Raw genomic sequence first — 26,348 nt, forward strand, 5'->3', positions numbered from 1 at the left:
ATTTCAAGTTATCTTGCTAATGTCGAAATATGTGTGACCTTTACCAAGTATTTTATGTATTTATTAAGTTATGCTATCGATTTCAGGAAAGCAGCAGCACTTTTCAAGTTAAGGAATATGTCCATTATGTGTATTCAAAAAATGGTCAAGATCTATTAAGTGTATGCCCTTGCGAAAAGGCGATTTAATGAAGCACCTCGGCGTGAAACATGCACACCCTGTATACAAAAACACGGTAGAATTAATTCAGTACATTCTCTCGATATTTTTTTAAATAATGGCACCAAACAAACGTTTCAGATTTGTATAAATGGTCTACCTAAGATTTTCAAATAATGTTCTGTTTGATAATAAAATGCATTTTTCACTGTGAAAAAATTACTTGATCCGCCTCTCACTGCACATAAAATGCGTCAAACTTTACCATGATGACGTCATGTCGACAAGTGCATTGCGATCAGTGACTTGTTTATATCTTGCTGTGTGGGATTTAACTAGCGACAAAAATGAATGCATTGGTAAGTTTTGATGTAGTTCATTACTCTTAAGCAGTTTAGATTCGCAAATTATTTCATTTTCTGTTATTGTGAGGAATTGCTATATTTGTGTGATGTCACAGTAAACTTTTCCCGTATAAATTAGGCCCCGCCCCCTTTATGCAGCCTTAACAGAGCTGCGCAGAGCTTTGATGTTCAAAAGATTAAGATTTTCAAAGATTTTTTTCTTACGTATATATTCTTATGTAATAGTTTGATCTCCTATTATGGCCAAAACCCTACTCCCAGGCCTCAAGATTTGAACAAACTTGAATCTACACTACCTGAGGATGCTTCCATATAAATATGTCTTATCATAACTTTGCTTTTCTTGAGAAGAAGATTTATAAAGATTTTTCCTAGTATGTATTCCTATGTAAAATTTTGATTGCCCATTGTGGCTCCAACCTACCCCCAGAGGTCATGGTTTGAAGAACTCTGAATCTACATTTATATATTTACCAGATGATGCTTCAGTATTAATATGACTAATCATGACTTTGTTGTTCCTGGGAAAAAGGATTTTTAACGATTTTTCCTATGTTTTCCAAGTAAAACTTTGATTGCCCATTGTGGTCCCACACTACTCCTAGAGGCTATGATTTGAACAAACTTGAATATACACTACCTGAGGATGCTTCCATGTAAATATGACTGAACATGGATTTATTGTTCTTGAGAAGATAATATTTAAAGATTTTTCCTATATATTCCCATGTAAAACTTGATTGCCAATAGTGGTAGAATAGTTTGATCAAACTTGAATTTACACTTTTCCAGGAAGCTTTCACATAGGTTTCATCATTTCTGGTCCAGTGGTTTGTGAGAAAAAGATTCTTAAATGACCCATCCAATTTTCATTATTTCTTAATTATCTCCTCTTGGAAGAAGGTCCAAAGAATGCTCTGTGACAAGTTTGGTTAAAATTGGCCCAGTGGTTCTGGAGAAGAAGATGAAATTGTATAAAAGTTTACGACGATGACAACGACAGACGATGGACAAATTTTGATCAGGAAAGCTCACTTGAGCCTTCATCTCAGGTGAGCTAAAATGTAATCAGATGAAAGGACAGACAAGTGAAAGACAACAGGTGTTCAGAAAAGCTGACTTGAACCTTTGGTTCAGGTTAGCTGAAAAACAGTGCACAGACTCACTTCCACATTTCCGAGTAGGTGTAGATGTAAGCCACACATCTAGGACCTGGGGGAGGATCCAACTTCTCCAGGTGAGCCACACTGGCCGGTACCCCATAGAGAACTGTGTACTTATTCATAAAGAACTGACCATTCCAGTAGCCGACTCCAGCCAGGGTCCATAGGTCCAAGCGATTCATAAGTGTGTTGTTCTGCTGAATGGCATTGAAATACAGAAAGTGAAGAAGGAATTCATTTACAGCTCCCCAGAGCAGGAATCTCACTACATTCAGAAATAAATAGGGCAGACTGCTGGAATCTGACTTGCAGAAATTGTTCATCTGAAAAAATATCCAAATATAAGTCATTATCACAATATAATATATGCATTGTAGAATAGGACTGTGTAAAATAAACAGTTGCCATTCACTAAAATCATAGTACTGTAAGTACTCTTAGGTCTGATAGCATCAAGACAAAAGTTTCACTTTATTTACCTCTATTTACAAAACATAATAATGTGATTCAAATAGCGACACAACACAAAATTTTCCCTCCAATTATGCACAGTATCTCATCTTTGTAATTTCCTCCAACACTCAGCCATTCAAGATAGCCTCCATACAATGTTCAAATATTTAATTGAACAAAAGCAATTTATTATACTGTATCTCGCAAAAATACATCCCGGTAATTTGTTTAATGATATAATGGTTACCATGCATAATGTATATCAATTTCATTGAAGCATTTTTTAGGATGTAGAAAAACTAAATAGAATATGCAACTTCAGAGTGACAGCATATGACGGTTGAACACAATTCAATTCCTGAAAAATTCTTCTTGAAAATTTAGATAAAATTTATGTACATACCTGTTTTTTGAATGCGTTGAAAGTCAACAGTGGTCCCGTGAAAAAGAGAGGTAGGTAGAACACATAAAACACCATATCAATAAACCCCTTCCCACAGACTGGGGGCGTCCCTATGTCTACTGTGGAGTTAGGTTCTTCATTTTGTGTTTCACTGTTGTCAGACATCAAATGACCTTGACCTTTACTGGATTCTTCCTGCACTTTGTAGTCATGGAGACACTTTTCCAGACAGAAGCTAGTGTAGCGGAGGTGAGTGAGAGCCAGGGTGTACACCATTAGGTAAAACTCCCCATCACGCTCCTGACAACACCAGTCACGCTAAATCAGATTAGAATATTTTTGTTAACTTTAAATCAAGAAGTTGTTGCATTATCATTAAAAACCCCATAAAACAACTTTTACAGGATTTGTCTCTTTTTTTTTAATTTTGGAAATTCCATAAAAAATGTAAATAATCAAGTTGGTAAATATTTTTCTACCAAAAATTTGACAACTTACCATAAGGGAGTAAGTATAGTCCACATTAAGTGTCATTAGGAGGGAAAGGGAGGTAATCCAGACAATTACGAATGATCGGGAGAAGGAAATGAGAAACATGAACAAACAGTGACAAGTAAACAAAACAATAGTCCTCCAACCCATCAGATACAGGAGAACACCACAGGAGTAGATTAGATCCACCCATCTTCTCTTCTGTAAGAAAATCTCAGTTGTAGCCACTTGTTCAAAGAGAGATAACTCAAACACATATTTGAATATTAAGAGAGAATTTAATCAAATTTCAAATATTAATTATCTTAAAGTATTTAAATTGAACATCTTTTTAACCAAATCTACCTCAATAAAATTCCACTCAATGATTTTTGACAAGGCCACATGACCTACATAAAAAGGCAAGACCACCCAGAACCAGTTGTAAAAGTAATGCCATTCATAATTGGATACATCCTGGAAAAAGAGGTAAAATTAAATATGGAGAAAATAAGTTTTTAAAATTTGGTCTTTTTTAACTGCACACTCAAGGCAGTAATAAATTATATAACTTGTATTCCAACATTAATCTGACAGACTTAAATAGAATCAAACCAATAAGCAGTATTTTAAATACATGTAGTACGTTTTGAAGTAATTATAATTTTATTTATAGTCAGGGATTTATCAGTACCCTCTCAGGGGCCAAAATTCGGCCCCATTTCCAATTGAAAATACGTTAAATTTTTCCCAATTTGGCAGTATTTTTTCCCAATTGCTAAACAATGCTTTTATATTTAATAAACACTAAATAAAATTGTCCAATTGTCTGTAATTTTCCTCTGATTAACTCATTTAGCAAAGCTACAGCCATAACACGTTTTAAAAAACACTGTAATACATCGCCGACTTTTAATCCGAATTTCCTCCGTTTTTCTGAAAATGGCAATATTGTGTTATTATGTAGATGTATTAAGTTATTTCCACCTACTCAATTGATCTTCAAGGGAATGGTAAGAACTGTTAGGCATTTATTTTAGATGGAAAAATATATTTTCAATGCATTTTTAGCTCACCTCGACGAAGTCAAGATGAGCTTATGCTATACCCCCGGCGTCGGTGTCGGCGTTAGCGTCGGCGTCCCGGTTAAAGTTTTAGGAGCAAGTCCAATTCTCAAGTAACTATAAGCCCTACCTGGACCACACTTGCTTTGGATGCTGGATCTGACCTAGATTTTCCACATGAATGAATTTTAGCCATTTTTTAACCAAATTAGCATGGATGATGTTTCTAGGGATGGACACTTCCTGACTTGCTTTGGATTTTGAATCTGACCTACATTTTCCAGATGAGTGACCAGAGTAATTTTTTTGGAGAAGCTTTATAATATTGTGGCCTGTTTTGATTAAACTTGCATAGATGGGGCATCTAAGGATGAAAACTTCCAGACTTGCTTTGGATGTTGGAACTGACCACAATTTTCTTGATTACTAAACAGGTTAAAAGTTTATTGAGCAGGTTTATTTCCAAGTAACTATAAGTTCTACTTAAACCAAACTTGCATGTATATTGATCTTGGGATGTACCCTATTTAGGAAAAAAAAATATTATGTGAAATTTGCCTTACTTATAGATAACATTTGTCGAGATGAGCTTCATAATCTTTGATTACCTATGTTTACATATTAAAATGGAACTTAGTATAATTTTTTTTTGCAGGAGGTTTATAATCTCCAGTAACAGATAAATTCTAATGACCTAAATTGGAATCTCATACACACATGTACTACCCTAAGTTGTATCAATACTTTATACTCATTGAAGTCATATTTAGTGTTATTTAAGTGTATTATTCTGATAATTGATCTTGTATGATGAAGTTGGATCATTAATTTGTCTGTTTGATTGCCCAAATTAGAATTCATGCTGAAATGTTAAATGAATTAAATTACATTGAATTACATTTGAATACATGATGTAAGCAAGATTTTCCATTTTTCCCAATTTCATCAAATAGCCAATAATTTTTTCCCAATTCCCTCAAAATGGCATTTCCCAAAATAGGCTGATAAATCCCTAATAGTGTAACTATGTAAAATGTAGTCATATTAATAATTTTATCATATTTTCATTGTTAAATGTCTGTCATTATGAAATACCTTACCAGCTAATAATTCTTTTTACACTAAATTACCTTATCAGCTCCAATCCACTTCCATCCTGCCTCAAAAGCATAAATATTCAGCGCTCCGTCATATTCTTTATAGAACAAAAGTAAAAAATAACATTCAGTGAAATTGATAGCTAGAGAGAAAGAGAGAGAGCAAATAACAGTTTTGGAGCTTTAGTTTTGTTTTGTTTTTTTATCAGATGTTACCTCTAGATGCTCTGTAGACCAGCCAGGTAATGTATACGACAGCACTGACGTGTACCCCACGGTAAAACTGGACCTCTGGCCAGGGCAGGGGGTGGATCCGAGATCTCCTAGACATTACACCACTGATGGAAAAATATTTAATCATGTTAATTACAAGTCAAACAAACACAACAACGGAGAAAATACAACAAAACAAACCAGGTTTTAAACTTTGGGCACCTGAATTCTGAACAGATGTTCTATCAACAGTATTTTTCCCTACTTTTGCAACTGAATTATCCAGTGATTTTTTTTAATTTGATTTTTATATTCTTATCATGATTGTCAAAGATGAACATCTACAACACCAATAAGGAAATAGAAAACATGAAGCAAAGATAAGACCATGCAGGCTTGATCTAAGACTGGCCCATCATTCAAGACAGGTGTTTTAGTGTGAATAGAGGTATCCCATGGAATCCAAGATGGTGAGTGTCCACCCTTCACTCTTTTTGTGTACATATAAAAAGTGATGTACATGCATACAGATTAAGTATGATACTAATTTCAGCCATTTTTGATTTTTATTTTAATCAATGTATTCAGACAGACATAGAAAAACAAAACATAAAATGCAATGCCCTATGAATTTTACAAGATTTGTAAGTAAAACAAGCTTTTTATCAATATATCAACTGTGACAACAGCACTGCATCAGGTTCAATATATATCTTAGGAGCACCAGTGGGATGACTGATGGTTTACATGTTTTCTTATGTATTGTATTTTCGGTCTATTTTTACATTATCTTTGAATTATTGCAAACTTTTACAATATATGAAAAAATTCAGAGGCTGATCGAGTGTATAACGCATATATCTGTTATATCTGAATATTTTATGTTATATATATATATATATATATATATATATATATATCTGTTTCAGTTAATAAAATAATAATATCATCAAAAGTATAGTTTTGTGTTAACTTTATTTATATGTCATCATTAGAGTAGGCTGGGTGCAATCATCTTTGCAAAAATGAAAGCATCTTTGTGTTTTCCACCTTATTAAAATCTGGACTCCCAGTCAGTATTGATAGGGAATAACTGTAGGATATTCTATGCAACAAAAACATTTCCATAATTTGTCTTCAATAAAATTTTAACAAGCATATTTTTTTCATTGACTGCACTCCTTCCTCACTGCAAGTATCCTTTTACTTTTTTTTAATGAAATAATGTTGCAATAAATTTTTTCACTTAAATTCTATAAGACAACGGCCAGATAATATACATTTGATCCACCCCTTTCACTGTCATTTTTCAAGCGTATCTTGGTGACAAAGATATAAATTTCGCTCGGAAAAAATATTATTTGGTACATACCTCTGACTGGATCATCCAAACAGCCCCCGTTTTCTATTTGTATGTGAGTCTGTAGTTTCCATCAGGAAACTTTATATTGTATCTGTATGTGAGTCTGTAGTTTCCATTAGGAAACTTTATACTTCGTCACCAATATGCATCTAGAAGACCTACACAATATATTCACTAGGCTGTCATGTGTTTATGCAGATCATGCCTTCCTCATTTTCTACTTTCATTTTACGAAAGAAACTTTCTATCTCCAAAACTAAAGAGTTCTCCCGCGAATTTCAAATTTCCAAAATTATGTTAAGAACTACAAAGATATATACTTTTAACAGGGACTTATATACTATATAGTATATAGGTCCCTGCATTTAAAGACATTTGCATGTAAATATTTTTTCTGATCTGTTGGAAAAGATAGACTTTTACTATATACGCAAAAGTGATGTCTTGTATAATATTGTGGCAGTCAGCCACAATATAATAGAGATAGCTCAGTTGAATATATATATATATTATATATATATATATATATATATATATATATATATATATATATATATATATATATATATATATATATATATATATATATATATATATATATATATATATATATATATATATATATAGCACCTGACTGGAGATTCAGGGGGCCAATGGGTTCGAATCCTGGTCTAGTCCGTGGCATATATTTAAAAGAAAAAGGGTGCTCTTAAACCACTGAGCTACCTAGGTTGATATCCATGGTCCATATAGCCCAATTACTATAAAAAGTGGGGGGGGGGATGTTATAATCCAAGTTCTGATTGTTAGTTTCCCAAATAAAGTCAAACCTCATTATCTCAAACTCAATGGCACCGAAAAAAACTTCGAGACATCCGATGATTCATGATATTGAGGGTAAAATACTTAAAGAATAAGTGGTTGGGACTTCCAAATCACTTCAACATATCCATGGCATTCCAGATATCAGTGTTCAAGATGCTGAAGTTCAACTGTAATTTTTCAAAGCATTTTCCTAGCTTATTCCCATGCTTGACTTTAATTATAAAAAAAAAAGATGCAAGGCATATTTGCTTGAAATGTACACAATGAGGTAACGAAATTTCAAACTTGCTAATAAATTTCATAATTCTTTGTACTCCCAAGTCATGGAACCAATCCATACTGATGATCATTTTCAGCTGTTAACAGAATACTAGAATGCATGGTCATTTTGATTTGAACCTATACATGAGAAACAAAAAAGGAAAATAATTGCAGAATAATTTATTATTTTCAGCTGATAGTACAGATTTTTGTGAACAACATATCTTTGCAAAAATAAGCACAAAAATTAATTGAAGAACTGCAGCATTAAACAGAAAAATAATAGAATAAATCATTCAGTTTTACTGAAACAAAATACAGTCAAACCTGGTTATCTCGAACTCAATGAGACGGAGGAAAAACTTAGAGAAATCCGAGGATTCGAGATATTGAGAGTAAAATACTTAAAGAATAAGCAGTTGAGACTTCCATATCACTTTGACATATTCATAGTATTCGAGATATCAGTGTTCGAGATACTGAAGTTCAACTGTAGATGCATTATACACAAATCATAAGTCGCTACTGGTAATCAAGGAAAGCTTTATGTGTTAATCCAGACTTTTAACAATTGGACAGCCATTAAATCACAAAAAAAAATCAGATTAAAGATATTCTTCCTATACATATCAATTGTAATTAAGCAAAATTAAGTAAATCATCTATCGAGCTTGAATGACTAGGTTTCAATATAAATCTTTTGATCAGCAAAGTATGGATTTCATACATGAGTATTCAGCTTTATTGTTAGGTTTACACAATGTACAATCATATAGAACTTTCTTTTCTCTGCATTTTTTACCACTTGGTTTATAATATTAGAAAACACTATGAAATGAATGCATTTGAGAAAGTAACTAGAACTGTAGATACAAATAAATGAAATATATGTAAAAATGTTAATAAAAACCAAAAAAAAAAAAAAATAGACAAAAACATACAAGAGAAAAATCAAATCAATGAAAAGAAGTAAAAAACAGGATGTTCAATATTCTTGATAATTGATCCCATTTCACCTTAGTTTGCTTTATGACTAACCTATCTTATAAATATAAAACATAATGCTTTTCACACCTTGACCCTATATAAACCCAGTACACATATATGTAAGATATATGCTTATACAGGACTATTTTCTCTAATCATTTACAGCAGAATTGGGTTCACAAAAATAATTCAAAGGAAAAACAATATTTTTTAAACCAATAACATGATTTCATTATATTGAAGAAAAGTATTTTTACCCAGTCATCAGAAAAGAATTACAACATAATTTTAACAGATAACGATAACCTATCTGTGTGAATTCTCTGTATTTACCATGCAAAAATGGAGACAACACCATTAAATGCTGTAACAAGTGATGACTACACTGAATTTAATGTCTTATATTTAAAAGATATAACTTTTGTATGATTGTACCAATGCAGTTGTAAAGAGAAACAAGCACCTGTCCCTTTGATACACAATAAAGCAGCGTTAACACTGTATATATGGCACAAGCTTGTAAGCTGCCAGAGTCCCTAATCGTCCAATTCCTGGAACTTGATGTTGTGTTCAGAGAGTCTCTGGACTAGGGTAGTGTCCTGGAAGGCAGCACCGGGGGCTAAAACTCCACCCCTAGGGTTAAGAAAATACACATTACTAAGGAAGAACTCTAAATTAAGACACCAGGGGCTAAAATTGCAACCCTGTGGTCAAGAGAATACACATTACTAAGGAACAGTAAAAAGACACAAGGGTCCAGTCCTCGACCCCTAGAGTTAGGAAAATACATGGTCTAAGGAACAGTAAATCAAGACACTATATACATGTAGTTAAATCAATTGTCTCTCATTCTGGACAAGAAAGAAGTCTAAGGCCCAAAGGAAAAAAAATAAATTTGTAACATGTAGATGAAGAAGAAACTAAAGAATTCCAAAATTCCTCTGTATTAACTAAAATTTTTAAGTCTTTGGAAAACTGACTCCTTTGGTATTTTTATCATACTGTATTATAGTAAATACTCATGTGCTTCTTTAAACAGTACCATACAGCCAAACATGACTTACTTTCCAGGGAGTTTATCCGTCTCCTTCAACACAACAACAGCAGCTTGTACCATACAGATAGGAGTCGTCACGTATCCAACCTCTGAAAAATATATTATCTTGATAAGATGTAAATTTGATCTCTTAAGGACAGATGATACAAACAAAAAATGGATGCCTGGATTGGTATATATATTTGGACCTCTTTTGTTTGTCAAGTTGAAGTGTCTTTTTGGTCCAATTTTGCTCCGCAAGCTATGTAATGTAATAATTGTTTGTATTTTATGTAACAAATACATTTCTTTTGAAAAATCATAAGAGTTAGAGAACCATTTTATATGAGTGCAGAGCAGAGGGTTTATGAACCTTAATGCTCTAAGTCATTGACATATTTTTTATATCTTGGATATTTGCTAACTGGCCTGCTTCAGATATCTCTGCCCTGACAAACACTGAAATACATCACTCACCTGGCCCCGTTACCTTGGTGATTTTCACCGTGTCAGGAGGTGACTGGGGCTCTTCATCAGTTTTGTTCTTCCAGCCTCTGGAGACAAATGTCATGGAGAAACTACAGGTCTCAATCTGTTGACAAAATGGAAAATATGTTCACATTTCAATTTTTTTCATTTTGTCATTGTGAAAGGTTCTAACTCTGTGCATTTATAAGAAAATCAATACAATCCTCTAAAATTTGTGGTAAAGAATACTTATGAATCCAAAATAATTAAAGTTCCACCAAACATACTGATTCCTCAATTTCAATTTTCTCACAGAAATATCTTTATATAAAACAATTGAAAATAGAACAATAAAATGCTGTAATTTGTTCAGTTATGAATTACAGGTATAAAACATTTAGTCAGTTGTAAATAGCATAAATCAGAAGAATATTGAAAGAATTCTAACCTGCTTCATGGAGGGCCCCTCAGGTTTAAATAATCCACCAGTAAAAAATGAAGAGTACTGAAAAACATACAAAAAATACTGTAAAACAGTACCAAAATACAGTACCCAAACACAGTAAAACAATACCAACAAGAGGCCCATGGGCCACAGCGCTCACCTGAGTAACTTTGGCCTTGCTGTTTTTCACCTGATTTCTCCCCCCCCCCCCCCCCCGTAGTACTTATTGTGGCCCCGCCCTATCCCCAAGGGTCATGATTTGAACAATTGGAATCTACACTACCCCAGCATGCTTCTAAGTAAGTTTCAGCTTATCTGGCCCAGTGGTTCTTGAGAAGATTTTTAAAGATTTTTCTTATATATTTCAATGTGAAAATTGGATTCCCTATTGTGGCCCCGCCCTACCCCTGGGGGTCATGATTTGAACAATTTAGAATCTACACTACCCCAGCATGCTTCCACATAAGTTTCAGCTTTTCTGGCCCAGTGGTTCTTGAGAAGAAGATTTTTAAAGATTTTTCCTATATATTTCAATGTAAAACTTGGATTCCCTATTGTGGCCCCGCCCTACCCCTGGGGATCATGATTTGAACAATTTAGAATCTACACTACCCCAGCATGCTTCCACATAAGTTTCAGCTTTTCAGGTCCAGTGGTTCTTGAGAAGAAGATTTTTAAAGATTTTTCCTATATATTTCAATGTAAAACTTGGATTCCCTATTGTGGCCCCGCCCTACCCCCGGGGGATCATGATTTGAACAATTTAGAATCTACACTACCCCAGCATGCTTCCACAAAAGTATCAGCTTTTCTGGCCCAGTGGTTCTTGAGAAGAAGATTTTTAAAGATTTTTCCTATATATTTCAATGTAAAACTTGGATTCCCTATTGTGGCCCCGCCCTACCCCCGGGGGTCATGATTTGAACAATTTAGAATCTACACTACCCCAGCATGCTTCCACATAAGTTTCAGCTTTTCTGGCCCAGTGGTTCTTGAGAAGAAGATTTTTAAAGATTTTTCCTATATATTTCAATGTAAAACTTGGATTCCCTATTGTGGCCCCGCCCTACCCCCGGGGGTCATGATTTGAACAATTTAGAATCTACACTACCCCAGCATGCTTCCACAAAAGTATCAGCTTTTCTGGCCCAGTGGTTCTTGAGAAGAAGATTTTTAAAGATTTTTCCTATATATTTCAATGTAAAACTTGGATTCCCTATTGTGGCCCCGCCCTACCCCCGGGGGTCATGATTTGAACAATTTAGAATCTACACTACGCCAGCATGCTTCCACATAAGTTTCAGCTTTTCTGGCCCAGTGGTTCTTGAGAAGAAGATTTTTAAAGATTTTTCCTATATATTTCAATGTAAAACTTGGATTCCCTATTGTGGCCCCGCCCTACCCCCGGGGGTCATGATTTGAACAATTTAGAATCTACACTACCCCAGCATGCTTCCACAAAAGTATCAGCTTTTCTGGCCCAGTGGTTCTTGAGAAGAAGATTTTTAAAGATTTTTCCTATATATTTCAATGTAAAACTTGGATTCCCTATTGTGGCCCCGCCCTACCCCCGGGGGTCATGATTTGAACAATTTAGAATCTACACTACCCCAGCATGCTTCCACATAAGTTTCAGCTTTTCAGGTCCAGTGGTTCTTGAGAAGAAGATTTTTAAAGATTTTTCCTATATATTTCAATGTAAAACTTGGATTCCCTATTGTGGCCCCGCCCTACCCCTGGGGGTCATGATTTGAACAATTTAGAATCTACACTACCCCAGCATGCTTCCACATAAGTTTCAGCTTTTCTGGCCCAGTGGTTCTTGAGAAGAAGATTTTTAAAGATTTTTCCTATATATTTCAATGTAAAACTTGGATTCCCTATTGTGGCCCCGCCCTACCCCCGGGGGTCATGATTTGAACAATTTAGAATCTACACTACCCCAGCATGCTTCCACATAAGTTTCAGCTTTTCTGGCCCAGTGGTTCTTGAGAAGAAGATTTTTTAATGACCCCACCCAATTTTTGTATTTTCTTGATTATGTCCCCTTTGAAGGGGACTTGGCCCTTCATTTTTACAATTTAAACTCCCCTTTACATAAGGTTTCTTTATACCAAGTTTGGTTAAAATTGGCCCAGTGGTTCTTGAGAAGAAGTCAAAAATGTGAAAAGTTTACAGACGGACGGACAGACGGACGGACAACGGGTGATCAGAAAAGCTCACTTGAGCTTTCAGCTCAGGTGAGCTAAAAATACTGTAATGCCAGACAATTTACTGTATACATATTTCAGAGCAAATGTACTGTCCTACAGAGCTTTTAGTGCCAGTAAATTTGAGCTCAGAGAAACTTTCTTTCTGAAAATTTTTCACATAGTCTCTTTTTTAAAATGCATATTAAATTTTTTCCACCTTCCCCCAACAGTTACTATTTTACACACATTAAAATTCAGTCATAGTCAGCCTTGTTAACTAGACAGGTTTGTGCATCTTATTTCTATGTGTAGTCGCATAAACAACTTCTGGTTTTGTTATGTTGTACCATGAAGTATGCAACAAATTAAACAATATAATGCCTGATTGAACATTTCTAAAATTGAGTTATCTTCAAGGTCTTAATGCTGGGACACCAGCATGTAACTAAAATAGAAAATGTGCACGAATCAGATACAAATAAGTTGGCTGAAAGTGGCACTGCTTATAGTGACCAAGAATCAATGGCATATACATTTGATTTTTTTAATATCAAAATTTGAAATATATGTAAACTATAACATTGAACAACTATGCATCATTGGTTTTCGGCCAGTCTTTTTCATATCAACTGGCCAAATGGGTCAGTGAAAGTCTTCAATTGACAAATAAAAATTTAAGTTGATAGCCTGAAAGACCAATGGAAAAAAAAATTATTTCCTGCCCTGTGTTTTACAGCAAATGATATAAAACAAGAGGCCCAAGGGCCTTAATGGTCACCTGAGTATAATACAACAATTTAGAGAATCCATAGAGTATAAAATGAACTGAAAAGTGAAGCTTTGTTGCCCAAAAGCAAGAAAAATAGGGTGATCAGGATCAACAAAATAATTAGTCTAGTGTTCATTAACAGTTCATAAATTAGGTTCTAATCTGTTCCCCATTTATCACTATCATCATACAGTATATTAACAAACTATCAGTGCTTCTGTACTATTTTAATTCCTTGTTGAAATCTCTTACATTGGACTCTCTTGGTCTTTGATGAACATTGAATAAGACAAGTTATTTTTGTCTCATTTTTATTTATCTATTACTTACAAGTCTACCTGATCATTAAAACTACGAAAGTACTTTTTGTATTATACAATAAAAAATCTTGCAAAATTCTCTTATTCTATTAACCTTTCAAGTACATTATTTACAGTGACTAATTATCAAAAGTAAATGGCAAAGGGGAATAACTCCCCTCAGTAGAATACAAATTAATAGAGCCCTGGCCAGGACCAGAACACTTGACAAAATGGTCCAGATGTTCAAAAATATTTATTAAAACTTTTACTCTTTTTGCCTCTGATATGCCCAGGTGCAGAGAAGATTTTCAAAGAAATAATGCATTTTTTACTACAGATTCACTACATTATCAATAGAGCCCCCCAGCCCCCCCCCCCCCACACACACACACCCCACCTCCCATCCCCACCGAGAAACACCAGAGCCTCTCACCCTGGGACCAAAGTTTATTCATCATACATGTAAGTAATCACTTTGTTTATCTGATTAACACTAAGGAGCAGACAGGATTATTTAACAGAATTAATGCATTTTCACTATATTATCAAGAGCCCCACCCTTACACCAGCACATCTGACCCAGGGGTCATGCAATTCATTACTCTGGAAGAAGCAATCATGCTCATCATAACTATACACTTAGCTTCTTTGCTTTTTAACCAGAAGCAGAAAAGAATATTTTCAGAGAAATTTTGCTTTTTCACTATATAATCAATAGAGCCCCCCCCCCCCCCTTTTCACCAGAACCCTTGACCCTGGGGCCATGAAATTCACAATTTTGGAAGAGGCATACTTGTGTATCATAACAATGTACTAATAGTTTGTTTAAATAATACCCAGGGGCAGAGGAGAAGATTTTTAAAGAAATAATTCACCTTCACTATAGGATATATATGGCCCCGCCCTAGCACCAGAACCCCTGTACCTGGGGCCATGAATTTCATAACTTTGGAAGAAGCATCCTTGCTTATCATAACAATGTACTTAATTTGTTTAAATAATACCCAGGAGTAGAGAAGAAGATTTTTAAAGCATTAATGCATTTTCACTATATAATAAATAGAGCCCCACCCTAACACCAGAACCCCAGATCCAGGGTCCATGAAATTCACAATTTTGGAAGAGGCATCCTTGCTTATCATAACTATGTATTTAATTTGTTTAAATAATACCCAGTAGTAGAGAAGATTTTTAAAGCATTAATGCATTTTCACTATATGATTTATATAGCCCAGCCCTAGCACCAGAACTCTTGACCCTGGGGCTATGAATTTCACAATTTTGGTAGAGTCACCCTTGCTTATCATAACTATGTATTCAATTTGTTTCAATAATACCCAGGAGTAGAGAAGAAGATTTTCAAAGAAATAATGCACTTTCACTATATGATTTATATAGCCCCACCCAAACACCAGAACCCCTGACCCCTCAGGCCCCAGGGGGGCAGGGACCATGAAATTCACAATTTTTGTCCCCCTTCACCCATAGATGCTATATGCCAAAATTGGCTGAAATTGGTTGAGCGGTTTCAGAGAAGAAGCTGAAAATGTTTAAATGTTAACGCACGACGCACGTCGCACGATGACGGACAAAAACGGATAGCAATAGGTCACCTGAGTAACTCAGGTGACCTAATAAAACCAATTACTAAAAGAAGTAGCAGGATTATAAAACATTTCTGTAAAGTTTTCCCATATCACTTACACGAAGGAACAGTTTTCTGGTAAAGCTAAATTTGCTCATGATGAAGAATGTCAGTCCGAACCAAATCAACCCAAACACGGTCAGCAAGCTGTTGTAGCAGACATAAGGCTGGAACTGAATCTGTAATGATAAAGAATGTCAGTCCAAACCAAATCAACCCAAACACGGTCAGCAAGCTGTGGTAGCAGACATAAGGCTGGAACTGAATCTGTAATGAATTAATAATGTCAGTCTGAACCAAATCAACCCAAACACAGTCAGCAAACTGTTGTAGCAGACATAAGGCTGGAACTGAATCTGTAATGAATTAACAATGTCAGTCTGAACCAAATCAACCCAAACACAGTCAGCAAACTGTTGTAGCAGACATAAGGCTGGAACTGAATCTGTACAAAAGGTAAAATTTATCTCACAAACTGATTTACATCAAACCAACTGTCTCTATGTCTGAAAGTTTACACAGTGTTATACAACCCTGATTTATACATATATAACAATGTATCAATGGATATATTTATACCACTAGTCTACAGTCATTCTGAGATATTGTACAATTTTTAAAAATGTTCTTTGAATCTCATGAATACAAACATCTGTATCTTACAGGTTTTTCTTTCCTCTCGGTGAAGTTAAAACGTTGTGATCTGTAAACAACAGACTTGTCACTCCCAAGGAAGGGGGCTGTCCATTTCTTGTTAATGTCATTTTTAAATAACATCCCCCTAAAACAGAAAAAAAAGGATTCATACCTTAAAGTCTAGTATTTCAATTTTAAACATTGAAGTATGAAAACATTGTTTTATTTAGTTTTTTCAAATCAGATTTTGCCTCTTAACATGTCTATCCATGATCTTAAACAAAATATTCATATATCTTATATATATTAGGTATACATGAGCTTTCCTTGTTGTGATAGGGAGTTTGTCCATGTTAGAATTACTGTATCACTGTAACACATGCTGTATAAAGAGAACAGGGAGTATGTACATGGAAGAGTCAAGCAACATGTACTGTTTAGGGAGTATGTACATGGAAGAGTAAAGTAACTTGTACCATTTAGGGAGTATGTACATGGAAGAGTAAAGTAACTTGTACCATTTAGGGAGTATGTACATGGAAGAGTAAAGTAACTTGTACCATTTAGGAAGTATGTACATGGAAGAGTCAAGCAACTTGTACCATTTAGGGAGTATGTACATGGAAAAGTAAAGTAACATGTACCATTTAGGGAGTATGTACATGGAAGAGTCAAGCAACTTGTACCATTTAGGGAGTATGTACATGGAAGAGTAAAGTAACTTGTACCATTTAGGGAGTATGTACATGGAAGAGTAAAGTAACTTGTACCATTTAGGGAGTATGTACATGGAAGAGTCAAGCAACTTGTACCATTTAGGGAGTATGTACATGGAAGAGTAAAGCAACTTGTACCATTTAGGGAGTATGTACATGGAGGAGTAAAGTAACTTGTAAGATTTAGGGAGTATGTACAATGGAAGAGTCAAGTAACTTGTACCATTTAGGGAGTATGTACATGGAAAAGTAAAGTAATTTGTACCATTTAGGGATTCTGTACATGGAAGAGTCAAGTAACTTGTACCATTTAGGGAGTACGTACATGGAAGAGTCAAGTAACTTGTACCATTTAGGGAGCATGTACATGGAAGAGTCAAGTAACTTGTACCATTTAGGGAGCATGTACATGGAAGAGTCAAGTAACTTGTACCATTTAGGGAGTATGTACATGGAAGAGTCAAGCAACTTGTACCATTTAGGGAGTATGTACATGGAAGAGTCAAGTAACTTGTACCATTTAGGGAGTATGTACATGGAATAGTCAAGCAACTTGTACCATTTAGGGAGTATGTACATGGAAGAGTAAAGCAACTTGTACCATTTAGGGAGTATGTACATGGAGGAGTAAAGTAACTTGTACCATTTAGGGAGTATGTACAATGGAAGAGTAAAGTAACTTGTACCATTTAGGGAGTATGTACATGGAAAAGTAAAGTAATTTGTACCATTTAGGGAGCATGTACATGGAAGAGTCAAGTAACTTGTACCATTTAGGGAGCATGTACATGGAAGAGTCAAGTAACTTGTACCATTTAGGGAGTATGTACATGGAAGAGTCAAGTAACTTGTACCATTTAGGGAGCATGTACATGGAAGAGTCAAGTAACTTGTACCATTTAGGGAGTATGTACATGGAAGAGTAAAGTAACTTGAGCATGTACATGGAAGAGTCAAGTAACTTGTACCATTTAGGGAGTATGTACATGGAAGAGTCAAGCAACTTGTACCATTTAGGGAGCATGTACATGGAAGAGTCAAGTAACTTGTACCATTTAGGGAGTATGAACATGGAAGTGTCAAGTAACTTGTACCATTTAGGGAGTATGTACATGGAAGAGTCAAGTAACTTGTACCATTTAGGGAGCATGTACATGGAAGAGTCAAGTAACTTGTACCATTTAGGGAGTATGTACATGGAAGAGTCAAGCAACTTGTACCATTTAGGGAGCATGTACATGGAAGAGTCAAGTAACTTGTACCATTTAGGGAGTATGTACATGGAAGAGTCAAGCAACTTGTACCATTTAGGGAGTATGTACATGGAAAAGTAAAGTAACTTGTACCATTTAGGGAGTATGTACATGGAAGAGTCAAGCAACTTGTACCATTTAGGGAGTATGTACATGGAAGAGTCAAGCAACTTGTACCATTTAGGGAGTATGTACATGGAGGAGTAAAGTAACTTGTACCATTTAGGGAGTATGTACAATGGAAGAGTAAAGTAACTTGTACCATTTAGGGAGTATGTACAGTGGCGCCTCGTTAATCCGGATGCCTCTGTCCCCAACAAAATCATCCGGATAAATGAATCGTCCGGATAATTGAATCACATCTCAAAAAGCACTCTCTAAGCATGTACATTGTATATATGCACATTCTTGTTTCAAATGTGACAGCAAAGAAAAAAACTTTTAAATTATATTTTGGTTTATTGTTTTAAAAGCAGTAATTGATTAAAGAAAAAAATATATTAAGATGTAATTTACACAATAAAAAAAAAATGGATGGGCAATTTTATGCAGACCTCCTATTTTAATTCGCCTTCTCTTTGGCCTGTGACTTCATGGGCTGAGCAAATTTTGATCTACAGTTGTTTTATTTAGCCATATATTATAATTATTGAAGCTCATATGATATGACAGAACTGTTCAGCATCATCATTAAAAATGTTCAAATATAAACTAACCCCGTATATTCAATACACAGGGTTACTATAAAATTAACTGCAAGCTTACTTAAACAAAGTATTAAAAACATTCGTAAACACAAGTCATCTTCATGATTATCAATATTTTTTTTCTACAGACGCTAAGTTTGAATTTCGATCATTAAAAATACCTTGATAAACGTAATCAACTTCTGTACTTAACGCCAGTTTTATATACCTTTTCTAAAGCAATGGACGTTTGTAAACGGTAGTACATTAAATAGAGATATTTCTTCAGTTATGTACCTTTCTAAACTGTTTTGTGGGGAAAAAGCGTTTCAAATACATTTACGTTTTTAGAAATGGAAAACAGTATTTTAAACTAACGCAATCAACATGATAAAGAACATTACAAAATCGCTGGTTATTTATTGTTCATTTTATTTACAACTCTCCAAAATTCTCATGAATTTACCGATGTACATATGGTTAGCAATATGATTTTGAACAGATTATTATTTAATTAATGCACAGTGTAAGCTAAATATTAAAGATAAACGTGTGATTGAACTAGGGTAAACACACGCTAATTATAGATGCTATTGTTTGTAGGTCACATGTAACCGTCTTCAAACTGACTGCATGGCCAATGATTTTACAACAATTAACACGAATGCAAGCGAAGTGTGAAAAAGTCGTTTCTTGAAAAATTACCGTCCGGATAAACGAGTCATTTTTCAATGAACTATTACGTTTTGTAGTAGAAATTGACCGTCCGGATACGGAACGCGAATTTCCGGATTAATGAGACAAAATAACATGGAAAAAATCGGTTCCCAAAAAATATCGTCCTGATGGTGAAGCGTCCGGATAAATGGCGTCCAGATAAACGCAACGCCACTGTACATGGAAAAGTAAAGTAATTTGTACCATTTAGGGAGCATGTACATGGAAGAGTCAAGTAACTTGTACCATTTAGGGAGCATGTACATGGAAGAGTCAAGTAACTTGTACCATTTAGGGAGCATGTACATGGAAGAGTCAAGTAACTTGTACCATTTAGGGAGTATGAAGATGGAAGAGTCAAGTAACTTGTATCTTTTAGGGAGTATGTACATGGAAGAGTCAAGTAACTTGTACCATTTAGGGAGTATGTACATGGAAGAGTCAAGCAACTTGTACCATTTAGGGAGCATGTACATGGAAGAGTCAAGTAACTTGTACCATTTAGGGAGCATGTACATGGAAGAGTCAAGTAACTTGTACCATTTAGGCAGTATGTACATGGAAGAGTCAAGTAACTTGTACCATTTAGGGAGTATGAACATGGAAGAGTCAATTAACTTGTACCATTTAGGGAGTTTGTACATGGAGGAGTAAAGTAACTTGTACTGTTTAAGGAGTATGTACATGGAAGAGTCAAGTAACTCATACCGTTTAGGGAGTTTATATTTGGCAGGAGGAAGTGGTTCTGGAAACAAGGCCTTTCTGAGAGACTTAAGTTCTCCTTCATGAAGAAACCCATATATGGCAGATTCCAGAGTCCCATTGTTAACGGCCATTCCATGTGGACCAGCATGTATCTCCAGATAACTCTCTATGGCATTGATTTGACCTTAAATTAACAAAATGGATAAATTTTATTTCATCAGGATGAACAAAACATTAATGCAGAGAAGTTCATTGTCATTTAAATTTTTAATACACTGCATAAATGATGTATTTCATTTGGTTACATGTACATGCACATTTACCTTTGTTTTAAGATTCAATCTTGAAAATTTTGACTTAGATGAACTTTGGAATTTTACCTACAGCCACTGCCTTCTATAACAACATGTACTACTTCCAATTGTATTTCAAAATCTGAATACATAATGTAACATATCTTTTCCTAATGATTAATCAAATGTTCGAACCTTCAAATTTTTTCTTGGCAAACAGAATGCCAGATTCAGCAGGGATGCTATCGAATCCACAGGCACTAATGACAAAAACACCGCTCTTCTGTGCTTCTCCGTTGTACTTCAACTGCATCTTTTCTATGTACTATTGCAAAAAAATCTAGTTTTATACAATGGGATGTCTGCATTAAAAATTAATATAAACAAATTCTATTTTTCAATCAGTTGGTGATTTAAAAAAAACACTCAAGTGTAAAGCACAGAAGTTGTATTCTGCATATAATCAGATCACTTTACCATGAATATGGGATGGTTTGTTTATGAAACAATTATCAAAAAATGGTGCTTATGATTTATATTATTTGGGAAAGCTTCAGTATTCATCTTTATGCCTAATTTTTTTTTCTCTCACAGTCACCATCAGAGATCAGTAAAATTCACAAACACCTAAAATCAAACTCTAAACTTTAGCAGTAAAATACATGCACTATGTATTTTTTTCTTGCAAATAAGAGATAATTCATCAGTACTACTCTGAGAAGGTGCAGGTGTTTGTTTATACTTATAGGTGCACAGTACTTTTTATCATGATAGCAATTTTTTTGTAACTTTAAAGTGGACCAAAACAAAATTGGAGTTTTTGATACATGCACTGTACCCTTTTACTAGTATCCCAGTAATAACCTACTTTACTTTTTTGCTTATTGTGCCCTAGGAATTATTTCCGATTTTGACAGGTGCTTGTTTCACTTTACCTATACTTTACTTACTGCAGGTTCTCCACTTATGTCCAGGTGATGTGCTCCACCCTCAACACAGGCTTTAACCACTTGTTCTCCATAAAAACGATACTGTACAAAAGAGGAAGAAAAATCAAGAGGCACAAGTTAGTGCATACTTTAGTAGAACTATCTTCTCTGGCCTTTGTGTTTATAAATCAATATGATCAATCCAATTGGAAATCAATTTTCTCCTGCCATTGAAAGAGATTTTCTGAAATTTTAGGAAATATATAAAATTTTAAGATAACTTTCTACAAATGAAAAAAAAAAAAACATAGGTACTCAAAGATGACATATCTCATATCATCAAATGTTATCTTTAAGTAAGGAAAAGTTACACACTAAACAAATAATTTAGTAGTGTGCATTGATATATTATTTATGCAAGATTGATCCAGGTGGGGGCTTGTAATTACTTGGGAATGGACTTGCTCTAAAAACTTAAACCTGGTCACTCATCCACAAAAATGCAGGTCAGGTTTAGCATCCAAAACAAGTCTGGTAGTGTGCATCCTTAGATGTATCCTCTGTGCAAGTTTGGTCAATTAAGCCTTATGGTTACTTAGAAATGAGACCTGCTCCAAAAACTTTAACTAGCTCCAAAAATATTAAGAAGGTCATTCTTTGGCTGAAAAGGCAGTATCTGAAACCTGACTAGTATAAAGAAACATACTAGAAGTATCATCCATGCATATATGATCAATATAGGGCATAGAAGTACTTGGAAAGAAATCTATTCCAAAAACTTTAATCTGGGAGGCTGGCACTGATGCTGAGGGTATTATACAAACTCCCTAAACTTTGTTAAGGTGAGGTAAAAAGAACAAGTCCACGACACTCAGAAAGTGCATAACAGAGTCAAATCCCAATTTAATTTTCTTCCCTAAAAATGGCAATCAATCATGATGTAATGTATAGATCAATAACCAATCTCATACTATTTTTACAAAGTAGAAAAAATAACTTCTTTGTTCATTCTCTGTCTATAATCCATCACAACATCTAGAAAATGTTTCTTTGCCAGAGGGTATAATATTAAAATAACATATAACTCTGTCCACAGTTGCTGACTGAGATAAATTTCATTCAAGTATTAAAGAGTCATCACATTGTTTGTATTTTTTCTTCTTTACAAATTCATACAACAATATACAATTCACAATTCATCAAATTAAAGAGCAAGAATTTTGTATAAGCAATTGCTAGAATTATATTTATTTGTTTTAAATATGTTCAACTGCTTTCTGACATTATCTTCTATCAACAAAAAAAAATGTCATGTAATTTCTACTTACTGGGCCAACACAATTCAAGACCAGCCTGGCCTGCTTAGCCATCTGTAGAAGAGATTCCTCATTTGATGTATCTGCTATTATGATAGGGATGGATTCTAAATCAGCTCCTAAAAAAAATGTTAACAAATGTAATGGTTTGGGCCGTGGATATTGACCTGGGTAGCTTAGTCGGTAGAGCACCTGAATAGTAATGCAGGGTCCCAGGTTCGATTCCCGCCCCAGCCATACATTTTCTCCTTTCCTGTTACAGATTTGGTGCTGTTGACCACCCCTGGAATTGCAGGTGAAAGTCCTGCCAGGGGCTTATAAGAACTTGGGTTGTGTCTTCGAGGGCGAAGACAATTTAAGGAGGGAGGAATGTAATGGTTTGGGCTGTGGATATCGGCCTGGGTAGCTCAGTCAGTAGAGCACCTCACTAGTGATGCAGGGGTCTCGGGTTCGATTCACAGTCCAGTCATACATTTTCTCCTTTCCAGTTACACAAATAATAATTATAGAATATAACGGTATTTATTGTACTTGTAAACAAACATTTAATTGAATATTTGTTATAAGACAGATTACATTTCTTATAAATAATTCATCTGTTACCTGACATTTTATAAAATCAAATTATATGGAAAAACAAAATGATTAATTCAATATTGTTATAAGACTTTGTTGTGCACATGGTGTATTCTACTATTTAAATTTAATCATCAATCAGTTGTAAACCATGTTTGGATATCGGCCTGGGAAGCTCAGTTGATAGAGCACCTGACTTAGGGATGCAGGGGTCCTGGGTTCGATTCCCAGTCCAGCCAAACATTTCCTATTACAGATTTGGTGCCATTGACCATCCCTGGACTTCCAGGTATAATTCCTTTCAGGGGCAAATAAGAACTTGCATTGTGCCTTCAATGGTGAAGACAATTTAAGGAGGGAGGAATATATAGGTTTGGGTCATGGCTTTTGTACAAAAAATCCAATTGAAACAGTAGCATGATTAGTCAGAGATTTGTTAAATACTTGATATCGCGATTACTTAACTTAATGGAACTCTTTCGCTGTGAAGGTAGGAAACTTCTATTAGCTGGGGGCAATGTGCTGTTGCATACAGCGTCAGTCGAGCATTGTGGATTTTTAAAGGGCGGATATGAAAGAAGTCCTGGTGAAATTGCGGAACATTCACTGAACAACGCTAATAAATTTCAAGAGAACCTAGTCCAAATGTGTTACATTTTTACTGATACTTTTTCACTAAGCCGACTCTTCTAATTAAATTCAACCATTTCTTTCTCATAATAGTTACTTTTGGACACTGATAAAATAAAACTCTAAACATTCCAATTAGACAACCTACTAATTGAAGTTCAACCCTTTGCAATACATTGTACTTTCAGCATACTAATTGTTCGAATCATTCGATTGTCACTAGCTTAAGTACTTTCATGCCCCGAAAATCTCGCAAGATTTAGAGTTTTCTTGACTTCACTGCAAAAGAGCGGCATTAAGTAAGATAACTGTGAAGTAATCGCGATACTAAGTATTTAATAACCATGATAACAAGAGTATATCTATAAAATAGACACGCCTTAAAGTTCTTTGTTAGATTTCACAATGACATCTGTTTGATTTCAAAATGAAACTAGAACTAAAATAATTTTCAATCTCATACACACATACAATATAATAACCTTCTCAGCGAAAGTCAGATTTCTCTCACATTCTGTACTAAATTGTGTTTTACAAGTTTGTTAAATGTTTGTGTTCTCTTGCATCTTGATCCTGTTGATGTATCCAGCCTGTGATTCATGATGCTATTTAGGAAACAGCTGGGGGAGGGTACAACACTGAGACATGCATTATTCACAGATTTGAATTCCTGCCAATTTTGGTGGAAATGAAGCACTTCTAGATTACTTGAAAATTGCATTATCATGATTATGTACCATAGGATGCAGTACTGCTACATTAGATAGATCAATCATATAGCTCTAGAAAACTGTGAAATTCATAAAGGGTCCTGTGGTATGCTTATATCAATGATCTTGACCTTGAGACCTTGACCTTTTAAGCACATGGCCCTGAAGTGTATTGATTTATAGTGAATACAAAGTCTGCATGCACTTGAAATATTTATTACAAAGTGTGTTCAAGTTATAAATCTTATTTTCTATGTAGTACACCATTGTACATGTACAATGTATTTTATACTAAATGCATTTTACATTAAAAAATATCTGAGTTAAAAACTTATTGCATCAATAGTCTTCAATTTTGATCTTGATCTCTTTGATAATGTGATTTGTAAAAACATGAGTCTTTCTGAAAGAATTTCCACCTCTATATGGTATATATGAAGTGTGTATGTTAAAAATGTTCAAGTCATTGCATGACAGTGATGATATCAATCTATAAACTCCAAGTATTATACCTTTAATTAAATGACACCAACATCAATAATTGATTTTTTCCCTGATCATTTTATACTACACATAAAGTCTGCTGTTTGCAGATAGTCCAAGTTTTTCCAAGAACAATAGAGCTTTGACCTTGACCTTTTGACCAAGGGACCAAAAAATCTGCGCACGTCTTCCTCTAACCACGCCCTGATGAGTTACCGTATGTTGTGAACATGAAGTGAGATGTTCAAGCTATTGCACCACATAAAAAGTGCTGAAAGATGGACAGCTAAACAAATGGACTCAGAGATTATTACAGGGCACTTGCATACAGAGTTCCAATTATAAACACATTCACAGGGTTGTCCCTAGGACCCAGGGGCGTGGAATTTCCCCACCTATAATGGCAGAATCCCCTGGGTATTCTGGTATCCCTTTCAACCCCCTGTTAGGGGAGGGACCCCAGACCCTCCTCTACTTTTTTCATGTCTCCTGTTATTTCAATTCTTAGGGACATCCCTGCATGCATGTATGTACGTGTAGATGCCTATATTAAAATACACTTTAAACAGGTTGAGATGCATACGTATACGGTAAAAGAAAAAATGCATCACCTGTCCTTTTGGAGGCTTTATCGAGGACCTTTTGTATCTTTTCCATGGACCGTCCTGACACCGCCCAGGTCAGATTCTGTCCTGGGGCTACCTTTGCTACTTCCTCCACAACAAACTGACCAGTGAAGCCACTGGCTCCGAAAACAACGATGTCATACCGCTCCGTCTCCATTTCCAGCTAATTTTATCTATAATGCACCTATCACTTAATTCCGATTTCTTTAATAATTGTGTTTAGAAGACGTAAAAGATCAAATTCCACTTCAACTACTGACAGCCAGGTTCTGTTGAGTCACCGGTTCATGCCGCTTATGCCCTAGAAAAAAGAATCATTCACTTATAATATAGTAAGAGTATTTTAATTCATTTATTGATCATTTATAATTAATTATCTATTTAGAATTAG

At 34.9% G+C, this 26,348-nt stretch overlaps 1 protein-coding gene across 1 annotated transcript in view; it reads right to left on the reverse strand.

Moving 5' to 3' along the window:
* LOC133175883 (protein-cysteine N-palmitoyltransferase HHAT-like) overlaps positions 1-26,234 on the reverse strand; it is a 41,733-nt gene extending 15,499 nt beyond the window's left edge. Inside the window, exons 1-16 of the mRNA XM_061311025.1 lie at positions 25,943-26,234; positions 22,945-23,051; positions 21,638-21,718; positions 20,883-21,012; positions 20,398-20,578; positions 16,345-16,462; positions 15,741-15,860; positions 10,777-10,833; positions 10,338-10,452; positions 9,889-9,970; positions 5,392-5,513; positions 5,209-5,273; positions 3,381-3,491; positions 3,042-3,236; positions 2,544-2,861; positions 1,691-2,010 (exon numbers count right to left, since the gene is read on the reverse strand). Of these exons, the coding sequence (XP_061167009.1) occupies positions 1,691-2,010; positions 2,544-2,861; positions 3,042-3,236; positions 3,381-3,491; positions 5,209-5,273; positions 5,392-5,513; positions 9,889-9,970; positions 10,338-10,452; positions 10,777-10,833; positions 15,741-15,860; positions 16,345-16,462; positions 20,398-20,578; positions 20,883-21,012; positions 21,638-21,718; positions 22,945-23,051; positions 25,943-26,114 (2,294 nt within the window). The 5' untranslated portion in view covers positions 26,115-26,234. The remainder of the gene's footprint in view (positions 1-1,690; positions 2,011-2,543; positions 2,862-3,041; positions 3,237-3,380; positions 3,492-5,208; positions 5,274-5,391; positions 5,514-9,888; positions 9,971-10,337; positions 10,453-10,776; positions 10,834-15,740; positions 15,861-16,344; positions 16,463-20,397; positions 20,579-20,882; positions 21,013-21,637; positions 21,719-22,944; positions 23,052-25,942) is intronic.
* Between the last annotated feature and the right edge of the window lie 114 nt (positions 26,235-26,348).

Source organism: Saccostrea echinata, unplaced genomic scaffold (genome assembly GCF_033153115.1).
Source record: "Saccostrea echinata isolate AGI-Se365-2 ecotype Australia unplaced genomic scaffold, CSIRO_AGI_Sech_v1 ptg000002l, whole genome shotgun sequence".
Taxonomy (NCBI): Eukaryota; Metazoa; Mollusca; class Bivalvia; order Ostreida; family Ostreidae; genus Saccostrea; species Saccostrea echinata.